General features: G+C 33.6%; 1 protein-coding gene across 1 annotated transcript in view; it reads left to right on the plus strand.

Moving 5' to 3' along the window:
* LOC149775644 (uncharacterized) overlaps positions 1 to 14,528 on the plus strand; it is a 33,246-nt gene that overhangs the window by 9,960 nt on the left and 8,758 nt on the right. The window contains exons 4-14 of the mRNA XM_089943671.1: positions 1,300 to 1,317; positions 3,750 to 3,773; positions 5,074 to 5,094; positions 8,292 to 8,309; positions 9,007 to 9,027; positions 9,391 to 9,420; positions 10,030 to 10,050; positions 11,845 to 11,862; positions 12,128 to 12,148; positions 13,247 to 13,273; positions 13,641 to 13,664. Coding sequence (XP_089799797.1) covers positions 1,300 to 1,317; positions 3,750 to 3,773; positions 5,074 to 5,094; positions 8,292 to 8,309; positions 9,007 to 9,027; positions 9,391 to 9,420; positions 10,030 to 10,050; positions 11,845 to 11,862; positions 12,128 to 12,148; positions 13,247 to 13,273; positions 13,641 to 13,664 — 243 coding nt within the window. The remainder of the gene's footprint in view (positions 1 to 1,299; positions 1,318 to 3,749; positions 3,774 to 5,073; positions 5,095 to 8,291; positions 8,310 to 9,006; positions 9,028 to 9,390; positions 9,421 to 10,029; positions 10,051 to 11,844; positions 11,863 to 12,127; positions 12,149 to 13,246; positions 13,274 to 13,640; positions 13,665 to 14,528) is intronic.

Genomic DNA, 14,528 nt, shown 5'->3' on the forward strand with positions numbered 1-14,528 from the left:
TCGTAACTCTCTGTATTTTCCTCTGTATACTGTGATATCTGTCGTTGGAATTCTGAATGAATGTGTACTTAGATGAGAATTAACTGATGGGTGTATCCGCTTTGCCCGAATGCCTATATTAGAGACTTTATTCCATCTTTTTAATCACTCAAATTTCCCTACAGCATCTCAGTGGAAACAATTGGTCAAGACACAATCAATAGTCACCGTGATATGTCTACACTTTCAAGCACAAATTCACCATTTCCACTCTGTACTGCATTGCGCAGAATAATTATGAATGCAAATTTCAAGGTTTATATTAGTCAAAAACGTAGTCAGCCGTATACCGACCTATTTCAGCATGTGCTCACATCATGTATGTTGAAAAGATATATTTACCACGACTTTTACATGTCGGTGGTTCTTTCCAGGGTTTCCCGGGTTCTTCCTCCGCCATGTATACAGGCCGCCATGTATAGCCTATCTTGTGCTGAAAATGGCGTTAAACCCTTTCTGTGTTTGTTATGACTGAACGAGTTACTTTTCCTTGCTGTATGGATATGGCGTTACGGACATACATTTTGTCTTTATTGTTCCCCCGAATGTTTCATAAATTCTGAACAAACTAATGCAGGATTTTATAAAGCAAATACGTAAATAATCACATGTGTTGGAAATAACGCGGACAAGAATAGCGTATAAGCCAATTCTGAATCTGTTCTATCTCACCTAGAGCTTGCACCTTCCCTTTACATACAAGTCAAAACATGTGGAAACCACAGAACAGATTGACAAATTTCATATATTTGCACCCTATCTTCCCCTACAAATCAAGACATGTGAGAACCATAGGACAGATTTGCGAATTCGACGTTCTTGTACCTTACCTTCCAACACAATTCAAATCATGTGAAAAGTACGGGACACATCTTAAAAATTTCACGTTTATATGCAAATGACATAATCTATTCTTGTAGATTATAATTATTGTAACTGTACTTATCGTTCTCAATTTTATATGCATCTAATACTGCTTCTTTTCCACACAAAATGATCAGTCAGCAACATGTGCTAATAACAGAACCATGTGCTTTTATATGTGATTTGCGATAATAATTTAAAACTCGAACAGGACCATAATTGTCTAGAAATTCAAACATTGGGGAAAATAAAATTACATTGTCAATAAAGGGACATAAAATAACTTAAGATATACTGTGCGTTCCTCCTTTCCATGTTCCTTCATCCTAAAATAATTTCTGAAGCAATTTATGATACATGAAATATTATGAGACAATTTGTTTTATATTGTTTCAGACTATTGGAAAGCCTGAAGTAAGTACAGAGTATTTACATTCTACGATTCATTTTTAACGAAAACTGGTGATAATAAACCGCCTCATTATCAAAAATTGGTGGTAATTAACCGCCTCATTAGAGACACAGCTTAACATAACTATGTGTCTTATTATTATTATATTCTGTACAATATGTTGCTTTGCTAACCACTTAATTCCGAATCGACCCTTGGCATATGTAACTAGCTAAAGTAGTATCTACCGCTATGCTATCTTATTGGGTGCAGTTGAAAAAAGTGATCCAATCAGATCGCTTGTTACATTTTACTAACAAGAACCTTTTGAAAATAATCATATGGGCCTTCCGCAAACAACGTGTAGGTTTCTCCAGCTTGACTCGTTTCATTTTTGTTTGATCAAAGTAATTAGACCGTATAAATCGCGATACCTATGTTGCGAGCTATGCCATTGATATCGCTTGCTATTGGTAGTAACTAGTTCAAATGCAAAAGGGCACTTGTGGAAAGAAAAAAATAAAACAGTGTTTGAGCTAGCTACGCCAGTCAAGGGTCCATGTTAAAAGAAGCTGATCGAATTCCTGTTGCTATGCAACTATGTCGCAGTTGCAGGGACTTCTGATTCGTTTTATAATCAACGCATTTAAACAAGAAAACAGGCAAAAGATATATTATTATATGCTCATTTTTCCCCCTATAATTTTACATTATCACAATTACTGAACTTCTTCATATTACAGGACACGCGTGTCTATCGTGTATTAGGAACTACTATGATTGTAAACAACGTACGTTCATATAGCACATGCTTTAGATTTCAGTTTATTAGATTTGATTTTTGGATGAACCAAAGAAGCTGTTTCGTCCATATGAAAGTAGACGATAACAATGTTGACGAGTTTACTGAATCAACAATGAAATTTTCAAACTCCAGCTGATTCGCAATTTTCCACGTTAACATTCCTTTTAAAATGTTTCGGATTTAGGCTAGCGATAGAGGCCATACATGTCATTACATAACGGGTTTCTACAAAGATCATAGAAGCGACAAGGCATTAACATGTCTTCTTTAGCTGGTAATAAGAAGTGCAAAAATATACTTACATTTTTGCATCTTGAAATTCCTCAAAATATAATTTCATAGTTCTTCAAATCCGAATGACATTAACTTTGTCGTGGGTTCCGATTACATTTCAAACTGCAATCACATTCAACTTACTGCACTCAAGATGAAATGAGCTCGATATTCCAATGCGCCTTTTTGATAATTTCTTTTGAAATAGTTCATATATTTGCCACAATATTATTCCCAAGAAATCAATGACAGAACAGAAACACACTGATTCAAGGCGGTTTTCTTCCTGCTCAAATCACATTCACTTCATACGGAACTGACACAGATAATAAGTACAGTCCATCACAATCAGAAACGTAAAATTGAGTAGAATCGACATAAATAAAATCCATCCATTCCAGACCAAATAGAAAAGTTGTTTCAGTGCACATTCATTCACAATATGACTATACATTTCAATGTTAAGTAGACCAAAACAACACTCTTTTTGAAACTAATGTCGAGCAAGACGAAACTCAGAGGTCGATATGCGGTGTGATGTACGAAATAATATCGTTACTTTGTGCTGATGAATGTACTGTTGTGAATTTGTTGTGGAATACATCTTATATTCAATTGCTTTGTTTCTTTGTATTCCTTTTATTATTAATCCTTAGATAAGAAAAGCAAAATGAATATATAATAAAAAGGTTACTGCATTGGTATAGGAAAATATGAACTACTTTTTCGGATTAATGCTTTATTTTAAAGGTCGTTCAGTATTACTCAAAAGAATGCATTCATATTTTCCCATGCAAGCTGTAACCTATAAATGCAACTCATTGTTCACGAACTATGCTTTTTGTCTGTGGCGAATCTGGGTACATATCATCTACGATTGGGTAAAATATTACAGCATGAAAATTATTTTACGAATGAAATGTCATCTGTTTACAGAACTAATACATCTTTTCTTAGCACATATTTACACCTGTAACTAAGATAACAAATATAATTAAACAAGATAATGGCATACCTTTCTTTACATGACACTGTTGTATATATACTTTAGCATATAATATTTGTTTCACGCCATGTCCCACCTGCTTTGCAAGTTGCATACTCATAGGGCGAGTAATTCGAGCATGTAATTAAAGATGCATATACTTTCGTCTTCTCAAGAACATAAAGATAGACCAGGTTATTGGAATATCGATTGTTTAAATTTTTGTATAGCTGACCCGGACATGTCTGATGTTGTTTGTTTGATTGATTGGTTGATTGATTGGTTGGTTGGGCGATTGATTGATTGGTTGGGCGATTTATTTAACAATATATTGATTGATGGCATTTGCATTCAACGCTTTCATTTTCGTAGTAAATATTTTTGCTCAACAGGAAAATGGTTAACACAGATACGGAGTAAGTACCTTTTATGTATTCAGGTTATCATTTTTCTGTAACATTGTATGAACTCTTGAATGCCTCAATACCGTTTATTCACATGATTGGTCTCAAGGATACGAAGCCCTTCTCTATACTAGAGAGCTGATAACCTCTTTTCTTCGCTCATAATTTTACTGCAGATGGGAAACGTCCATTGTCCTGAACTGATTAAACTGACCACTTTTCAGTGTTAATTGCCTGTTGAGGAAAAATCAGTGGGTTATTATTAAATATTCCATGTTATAGACAAGTTGAAGTTTTCTTATTACAACTTGTTTGATACAGCTAGGAAACTAAGTTTTACCTTACCTGTAGCCCTTACTGACAATTTGGTTAGTGAACTGCTTTTAACGCACAAAAGAGATTTAAATTTTCAGGATCAAATTGGACATAATGTTTGCCCTTACCCCATCACTTTTGGGGCCGCAAGTGCCCGAGTGGTCTAAAGCGCTCACCGTTCCGGATCACTACCTCTGTCTGCGTGGGTTCAAGTCTCAGTCTCAGCTAATGTGGGTACGTGAGAAAGCTTGCTAGTAGCTTCTCGTGGGTTGGTGGTTCTTTCCGGGGTTTTCCAGGGTTCTTCCTCCACCAGTTATACTGGTCACCATGTATAGCCTATCTTGTGCTGAAATATGGCATTAAACCCTACATTAACAACTAAAACCATCAGTTCTAAATATGCACGTTAAGAAGTGTTGCCAACAACATAGTCCAGGATAAATTAAACATGTTCTGATGCAATTTTTGCGTCTCGTAGATAAACTAAAATTAAGACCCTTGATGCTGTTTTTAAAAATCACCATAGTTCGTGAACCATTCAGCATATTCTGATGCAGTTGCGTATGAATATTGTCTTCTCGACCTATATGTGTATTTTATCGGTCATGTTGCGTATGAATATTGTCTTCTCGACCTATACGTGTCTTTTATCCGTCATGATTTGTTGTTAACTCCACTTTGCACAGAATTATTGCCATTGGCAATTAAACTCGTATCTTTACAAGGAATGGTTGTTATAGCGGGTACAAGTCGCGAACCATTCAGCTTATTCTGATGCAATTTGTTAGGAAAATGTATTCAGATCTAGAAGATTATTTTATAGATTTTGTTTTGTCAGGTCTGTTTTGCATAGAGTTGTACCCCATGACATTTAACTTCATATATTCACATGGATGTTGCTTTTTTGTTAGTTTTTAATTAATGTTATTCTTTAAAGTCTGAACCAATCAATGAAAACTAAGCAGTTTTAAATGTTACTCGTTTGTTTCCCTTTCAGATGGGACGAAGTTAAATTTGTGTGAGTCAAAACGGTGACATTCTTCCCTATCTATTAATCATGCACATAGTCTGACGTCAGAAGACTTCTTTATGAACTCCAAAATATGTATCGCTCTGTAAAGTCCATCTAGCAGAAAATAAGCATTCCTCTTAACAAAACGTTTACGTCTTGCAAACCAGGGAAAAGAAACATAAAATAAAGTGCAGATGTAAAGAATTGGATATTGATTATTGGATTCAAAAGTGTGGATTTTTAAATGAAAACTTCTAAGCCACTTTATTCCTTGTATTTGCATGGCCCCACTTAATGAAATAGATAGAGACATAAAGTATTCAATTTGTTGTTGGTTCAGCCAAAAATTGGTTTCCCAAGGAAAGCCTTGATGGTATATTGAAAATAGTTTATTTTCAACCAAATTTGTTGTGTAACTATGTTTTTCACCAGCTGTCAAACGTTTTTCACTTTTTTTGATGTCAACATTGAACTGAGTTATGATCCTCGTTTATAAATCATCCTAACTTTGGTTTAAGCAGCAAAGCTGTACTAAAATCGTTGAATTTGCACGAGTATTATATCTACAACACCATAGTATTCAATATCATCATTAACAGGAGTTGAGGCTCCTGATATATAGTTCTCCAGACTTTATATTCGCATCGTAACTAAACTAAGGTTTATTGGATTTCCACTAAAGTTTGCATGTAGTACTACATTCATGAAACCTTGAACAACTTTGAATTTTAAGTGTTCCATGACATCCTATATAGAATACATTGACCCTAATTACGTGTCCTATAACACTATGGTGCCCAAAGCATCACTTTACTAAGGATTGTTAAATTTCAGCCAGATTTTAGATCTATCTTATATTGACAAGAACTTAGATAAGGCTGACATCCAGTTATTTTACGGTATCGTTTAGAAACTACCACCTCTCATACCATTAGAGGTAAGCGGCATTACCGGTATTCTGGTTTACAGAGGTATTTATTCCAATGGTATGTACAACGGTACTCTTCCAGTGCACCGTAACTTCGGTAGTTTCCGTCAGTTAGAAATGTACAGAAATTCCAGATTAATCTTGTTATGAATTTAGTGATTTTTACAATATATTTTCATTTTTTCAATTTTTGTTATCAAACAGTTGTATTTTGTCACAAAAACATTTTGAATTATTACAAATATAATTCCAAACTATCTAATGGCAGCACAAAGTCATTTATAACGTGTAAGCTTAATCATCCCATTATAGTTACAGGCACAGACGGCAATTTGTACAAAAGTAACATAGACACAGAACAGATATTAACTATAAGGTGCTGTTAGGTATATATGATTTATAGTGTGTACTTGACCCTTGTCCGTAGTTGAGGGTAGAGTGTTTGTCAACCTGACTATTGTCATGTTTTGTTTACATCATTTTGTCATGATTATAAGTAATAACAAAGATGTTTAATACGATTTAAGTTAAAGACCTGACGTTGGTTACGAGTTAGTAAATTTTTCCAGAATATTCTAATGAGTCATTGGTCATGTGACAGTCTGTACATAAATGGAGGATTTGTAATGAAACGTCTTAATTCTTTTTTATATCAATCTTTGGGAATCTATGATCAGAGTTTGTTGTTGTGTTCAGATATAATTTTAAAAGAATTCTTTATTTAAATTATTCATTGGAATTACAAAGTGATCATTAACATTTTGGAATAAAACACTACTTTGGGATTATTGACGATTCATTCAAAGATATTTTTGATTATATCACTATAATACATCAAGGCATTCAATACTTTTGGACTTGCGATAGGATATCGATCATTATTTGGCATCTAATTCACAACAATAAATACCTCTTACATTTTTACATTATAACTTAGAGGAATAAATTGTTTCTTGACTTTTACTCAGATTGCTGGTTTAACTTCCTTTCTCTTACATAGTGTAAGACCAAGGAGTTGCAATAGTACTTTCGTGGGGTCCGCTGCGACTTTCTTTTGAGCTGAGATATTCTCTTTTATTTTACCGCAAGATAATTAATTTATTTCAAGCAACATAATGGATAATGGAAATAGTATGGTGTTTGTTTGCTTAAATAGGATAAGGTTAATAGATTTCAACAAATTTAGCATGCATCTTTTTATCGATGAGACTTTCCATGAATTTCGTTTCTTGTCGTCCATGTCGTACCTCGTTTGAGTTATTGCTGACAAAAACACACATCACCCAACCTTTGGTTCCAGAGTATATGACTAAGGCTGGCCATCACCTGTTTATTGATATGACCTTGGATAAAGTTGTTTTCAAGTAATTCGCATAATCATTGATATGCGTTGTGGACCTTGATTGTCCGTACTTTTCTAAGTTTGATTTCAGCAACATAACGTATCTATGTATCGTTTGGTGTTTCCACCAAGTTTAATACACACTGTTATCTCGAAAACAATATGACCGTATTTGGCTTCCAGAGTTCCAAGGCATTCATGCGAGTTATGGTCCTTGATTTTCTGTCCCGTAAGCTTTGGTTTCCAAAGCACAACCTTACAAAGCATTGCTGTTTTTCACACATATATGGCATGCAGCTTGATAAAATGACCTCACGGTGACTTTTATTTCCATGTTACTAATCGTTTGGAAACGTAATGCCTGTGATTTCCCACAATCATTTTTTATTCTAGCATTGTTGGATTAGACACACATTTTGAAGGTTCATTTATATTAATGAGATACTGTAATTTGTAGTTTCCTAATGCCAATATAATTAATTGTAAGGTTACAATATCATTAATCAGTAGAGAGATAGCTTAATAATCATTAATTAGAAGAGAGATTGCCTAATATCATTCCTTGATAGACAGACGACCTGTTGTTTCAAACTTTATGTCTTGCATCGTAACACCATTAATGGAATCTAAGCGATTTTTTGCGCAGCTTTAAATTGATTGACTCTTGCTTTATTTTGATTTCCAGCATTTTGTTCATCATTGTATGTAGTTATGATCTATCATTGTCGGATACCACAATGTTCCTCAGTCCTGCTGTAAAAAAGAAAAAAAAACATGTGGAAAGCGCACGTTACATAGATTTTAGAACAAAAATGCTGCTCAAATTGTACCGAAACGTTGCATTTTAATTTCAAATTATATTCGATATTAATAGTTATTAAACTCGTGTTGAAAGTTGTCTACTATCTTTGCTCTGTATATTATATATTCCAGACAACTACAGCTGGAAAGGTAACTCTCTCTCTCTCTCTCTCTCATGCACACACGTCGATGTTTATTTGCTGTTTATATAGATATAATCAAATTGTGTGTATTACTTAGATCTGTTTTATACCTCAGTTATGCCATTCCTTTCTTCCGAATTCAAGCATATTACATCGTACATTACCTTTAATGATTGAACTGCATTAACGCTCAGTTTTTTTATAGACTTAGGAAGAGTTATTCCCCATGTAAAAAGACAAGATGTTAATCGTCATACATGAATATTCTAAGCAGAGATGGGCGTCTGTATTTACATTTTAACTGGGCGTCGGTATTTAACATTTTAGCTGATGGTCTGCATTAAACATTTTAACTGGCCATCTGTATTTAATCTTTTAGCTGGTAGTTTGTATTTAGCATTTTAGCTGGGCGTCTGTATTTAACATTTTAGCTGGGCGTCTGTATATAATATTTTTTGGCGTCTGTATTTAACATTTTAGCTGGGCATTTGCTGTTAACATTTTAGCTGATTTAACATTTTAGCTTGGCGTCTGATTTTAACATTTTAGCTGATTTTACATTTTAGCTTGGCGTCTGATTTTAACATTTTAGCTGATTTTACATTTTAGCTTGGCGACTGTATTTAACATTTTAGCTCCGCTTCAGCAATGTATTTGAGTTCTCATACAGATGAATCATTTTAATTTCATTTTCCATTTTGCAGGGAAGAACAAGAAAATAAACGGTTTGAAATATTTTACTGTTATCTTGCATTTATATTTATCAAGCCTGATATTCCTGTTATATTGAATTTACTTTTTCTTTGTTTACCAAAACGGTAATCATAATGTCGTACATCTATACCAGGTTATGTGAAATGAGTTTACGCTTAAAAGATAACAGATTATTTAAAAACTTAATTGACAGAACATAACATTCATGTATTGATATCATCCGTTATTATCAGAATTTTCAATTGCATAATTTCAATACAAGCTTTCCTGTTAGAGTACTTCCTCATGATAGTGCTTTGTATTCTTCGTCTTGAAATGGATTACTTTTCTGCCAGTATTTGCTTGCTTGATATTTAAGATTTGTTTCATTCCAGATATTCCAGATGGTTCAGTGGGAAATACGAGTAACCAGTCTCTCTCACTCTCTCTCTCTCTCTCTCTCTCTCTCTCTCTCTCTCTCTCTCACACACACACACACACACACACACACACACACACATATGTTACAGTTAGAGAAAACAATTTTTTACCTGTTTAGTTACATTTATCATTTGGGGCCTATAGTGGCCGAGTGGTCTAAAGAGCTCACCGTTACGGATCACTACCATCTCACCTCTGTCTGCGTGGGTTTGAGTCTCAAGCTCGGCTAACGTGGGTACGTGCGAAAGCCTGCCAGTAGCTTCTCGTGGGCTGGTGGTTCTTCCCGTACTTTTCCAGGGTTGTTTCTCCACCAGTTATACTGGCCGCCATGTATAGCCTGTCTTGTGCTGAAAAATGACGTTAAACCTGCAACAACAACAATATTTATCATTTGACATCGCCTTAATAACATGAAATCTGAGTTTCCTTATCTTGGTCCATGTGTCATTTAGTCTGTCCACCTTACTGCGCAGCAGTAAGAGCATGCGTTGGACGTTTAAACATTCCAGTATTTTTTTGATTTTGAATTACGTGTAGCTAATATAATACAGTCTCTGCTGACTTTATTTTCTTTAACTATTGTGTGCATTTAGAACCACGGACCAGGACAGAATGTAAGTATATTTTTTTCATTCAATTAGTCCATTTCCTTTTTAATTCATCCATTTTAACGTAATCGACTGTAAGCTTTTCTTTTCCTATTTATTTCACTGTAACAACCAGGGGGTACGTGCTCTGTGTAGTTCCATCTCCGTTTGGTAAATGGAAGATATCAATAATCATCCGTTGGGGCGCACAGAAGCAGTTGGTTTTTGTGAACCTTTTGATATTTAGACAGCTCTCTGTGAAACACCTATAAGTAACATTCTGGCCAAAATGAAGTGCTGTGTTATATAGTTTGTTGGACTTGTTGAGCATGCAGCATACAACATACATAACTATTAATATATGATAATTTGTAGTGTCCTATGGCAAGACTTTGCTTCTAAATGTACTTGATTTCTGAGTCAAATATAAGGCAGATTGGACTTGACCTGTCATCGCCATGCCCCGTATTCATGAAACCATGGGGAAATTAGTGTTCGCTTATATACAGTCTGGATAAGGAAACACAAGCATGTAAAGGACACTCAGTAGCACACAAAACTGTCTTTATGGACATATATCTTTTATATAAAGGTTAAATAATTAAACAGTTGACTTGAAGAGACCTTGATTAATGTGAAGTTTCGGAATCAATGACATTTGAGTACGAGTATGCTCACAACTCGAGCTGTTACGAAGAGACAGAATCAGTTTCCATTTTCACTAAACATCTAAGAATTTCTTCCTTACGCTATTACTTGTCGGAGATATTTCTTATTGCTTTTTAAGTCACAATGAATTTTTTTCAGACGACATTCTGTAAACACCATTAATTAAAATACAGCCTTAAAATATGGACTCATTTATGATAGTCTTGCAATATCTGGAAGGAAATTTTGAGGACTTCCTCAACCCTTGTTGTCAAAACTAAAACGATGTGCATGTGTTCAACATTAAATCAAAGAAATGATTTTCCATCCTTCTCTTCCTCTTGCAAAACATTAATATGGAGTGTCAAGATGATGTAAACAATTTGAGAGGTTGTCAATGAAATCGGGGTTAGGCCCTGGACCTTATAAGTTTAATGAGTCCCGAGCTTTAAATCCGAATATATTCTCAGTGTAATGCTGAAGGCAGGAAAGTTCTTGGCTTTCTTAAGTGTAATTTGGCTAATTTAAGTGTAATTTGTCTAATTTAAGTGTAATTTGTTAAATTTAAGTGTAATTTGTCTAATTTAAGTGTAATTTGTCTAATTTAAGTGTAATAATTTAAGTGTAATTTGTCTAATTTAAGTGTAATTTGTCTAATTTAAATGATGTAGACCATAGTGCATACATTGTATGTATTTTGTTGTAAATATCAAATTAAAAATAAATATTATACCTATATTGTATAAAGCACATCTTTTCTAATTTATATCAGTATTATATTGTATTAGTCGGCCGATATAGCAGTCTCAAGTCATTTTTTTTAAATTTCCGTATATTTGTCACACAGTAGTATGCTAGTTGTGTTATTATATCAATTTATCCCCATATTATAAATTATTTACACAGTCGTTTGTAACCTCCTCCACTAAGCCGATTATGTACATTCTTGAATAACATCCTTCCTCTACTTTGTATTGCTGTGTTGAGAATTTATGCTAGACGGTAGGTCGTTTGCTGGTGAATAAAAACACTGTAGTTTTCGTATCTTTATATATAAAAAACTTGACCTTCGATAAACACACACAAAACATTAAGTCATACATATCTAATATATTAATACATTTTGAATATGCTTTTTTATCGAAATGCTTTTATACTTGTATTTTCAATTAGAATCTTCGAAGAAATAAGGTATTTTCTCTCTCTCTCTCTCTCTCTCTCTCTCTCTCTCTCTCTCTGTACGGAGCGTAATTTACTGTATCAAATGCGAATGATTTCAAGACGTAATTCATTTCATGCGAAATGCATTATATTGATTCTTCACAAATAATCGCATGTACGTAAATTTTCATTCCTATCACTATAATAAATCATAAGCCTTAATGGTTATATGACATTCATTGAGTTGAGTGCACGTGCTTTTATATTATTATTATTATTATTATTATTATTGCAGACATTGGTTCGCAAAAGCTAGGTAAGGTTTCCATTTCCATCTATAATGAAATCACATCTTTAACAGATGTGTATGTTAATCATGTATGTTTGTGAAAGTAAACTTTAACTATTTTTAATTTCTGTTTTAATATACTTGTACCATATATGTGTATATACACATGTATATATATATATATATATATATATATATATATATATATATATATATATATATATATATATATATATATATATATATATATATGCGCGCATAATGGGATAACTTGAAGATGAAGGTCAACCTTTCTACAAAACCTTTTCATTGAGATATTCTCATTTACGGTTTAAAACAGTTATTAAAGGAAAAACAAATAAGAAACAATCATGCAAGTACTAATGAAAAAAAAAAATACATTTTCTTATATTATTTCTTACCATTCCATGCATTTCGTAGTGTCATGGACAATAAAGTATTAGAAAATACATTCATTAAGCAAATATAGGTCACATTAATCTATTTTTATGATGACAACATCTATTGACGAATATTTTCTTTCCAACAACCACGTGCTATTTTCGCTTTCCATGGCCATGTGGATAATTTGGAATAACACGTAGGCATTAAAACAACATCGGTAAGATTTAGCATCGCAGTCCTGGCCTTTCTGTCTTCAAAATCTCGGTCTGGTATGGAAAACTTCAAGTCCTCGTGAGAAACAGAGTCCAGGAATTGATTTAAAAACCATTACTATGGAGACATAAATCAAGACAGTGCTATTTGAATTAAGAAACTTTTATGTTTGTTACTTTTATTCATACCCCATGTTAATACCTTGAATTTACTTGGGTCCTGAGATAATGCATGTATAGGAATCTTTGAGTAGTCTATGAAGTTTAACACCAACTAAGTCTTATGTTTAAAATTATGGTTTTGCTATTGAACTTTAAAAATAAAGTTTTTCAAGGTTTTAATATCTGGAATTGTTTCTGTAATAAAACATAAGAATCAACAGTGAAATAACTTCTGTCTAGCTATTTAGTATGCAGATCAAAACTAAAATACTGACAGAGATCGTTTCTCTTCTACTGTGTTTCAGAAGCTTTGAAGCTTTGTGTTATAATGCACGTGTATTTTCAGATCCATTCTCGATGCTAGATTTATCAGGTCAGTTTCTCTGCGATGAATTTCTGTGTGTGTGTGTGTGTGTGCGCGCGCGCGTGTGTATGTGTAAGTGGGAAAGAGAAAGGGAGAGAGACAGTGACCAATGGTAGCAAAGTTAAATTGTGCAAATTGATATAAAAATAGTTTATAAAAAAAAACAGTGTTAAAAAATTAACGCGATTTATTAAAATAGGTTGTATTTAGTGAAATAATTGCTTTCTCCCATGTAGTTAGGTGTAAATAAAACGGCAACTTTGTTTAATTAACATTTACTTATATGTAAAAGAATACAGCAGTTTTGTTATTTTCCTGTTTTAAGTTCAATGAACTTTACCGAACATTGTTATTGACTGTACTTATTTATTTTTAGGACTCAACGTAAAGATGCCATACGGTACGTGATACCTTGAAATAACATGAAAAAGGATATCTTCTTACTGGGAGTATGCGTTATGTTTCAGCTGAAGGATTACCAGACCCCACCCCGACCCACTGCATCTTGATAATGCAATTTACGCATACTTTAAAGTCTTTATTAACTGCAAAGGCTTCCATTGGAAGTGCAGGACATTCCTAGTATACACTAAAAATGTTGCCAAAATGACCAGAACTTTGAAGGTTTAAGAATTTGAATTTGCATATTTCAAATAGTGGCAATCATGAAGATGTAAGAGCATTCCGAATTTCCTCTTACCTTCCCCATTCTGTTTTAGAAATTTCGACAGTTAATTTCGGATGGAAGGTCAGAGCGAATTCACTGTCGAAAACACAGAAACCAAAGAATCACTCGGTAACAAAATAAGGTATTCACGTTAAAAAAGGGATAGCTAAAACAAGCAACATTTTATCGAACTCTACCTAACTTATACGGATTCATATAATAGGTTTATTCTATACAAACTAGGGCAAATGCACTAAAATGTTCTACCCTTAAATAATTGTCTTAAAAAAAGAAACGTGGTGGAAAAAGACACAAGAAATTTGGACTAGTGTCAAAGTTGCTACGACAAACCAGGTGATACGATTTAGTACTCACATCCAGAGACGATGCTACATTGATAGAAAATTACGTTGTCTCTCACCCTCCTCTCTATAAAATGCTTTCGAAATCATTTTTTTTGCAGAATGCTGTTCTTTTCTGATATTTTTCCACCTGCTTAAACTGCAAAAAATTATAATGATAATAATAAACTTTCTAAATCGTATATATACATAAATCAGATAAGACATGGACAAATTACGTCTGGACACAGTCATA

This window comes from Sinohyriopsis cumingii, chromosome 19 (genome assembly GCF_028554795.1).
Source record: "Sinohyriopsis cumingii isolate HCF-2022 chromosome 19, ASM2855479v2, whole genome shotgun sequence".
Taxonomy (NCBI): domain Eukaryota; kingdom Metazoa; phylum Mollusca; class Bivalvia; order Unionida; family Unionidae; genus Sinohyriopsis; species Sinohyriopsis cumingii.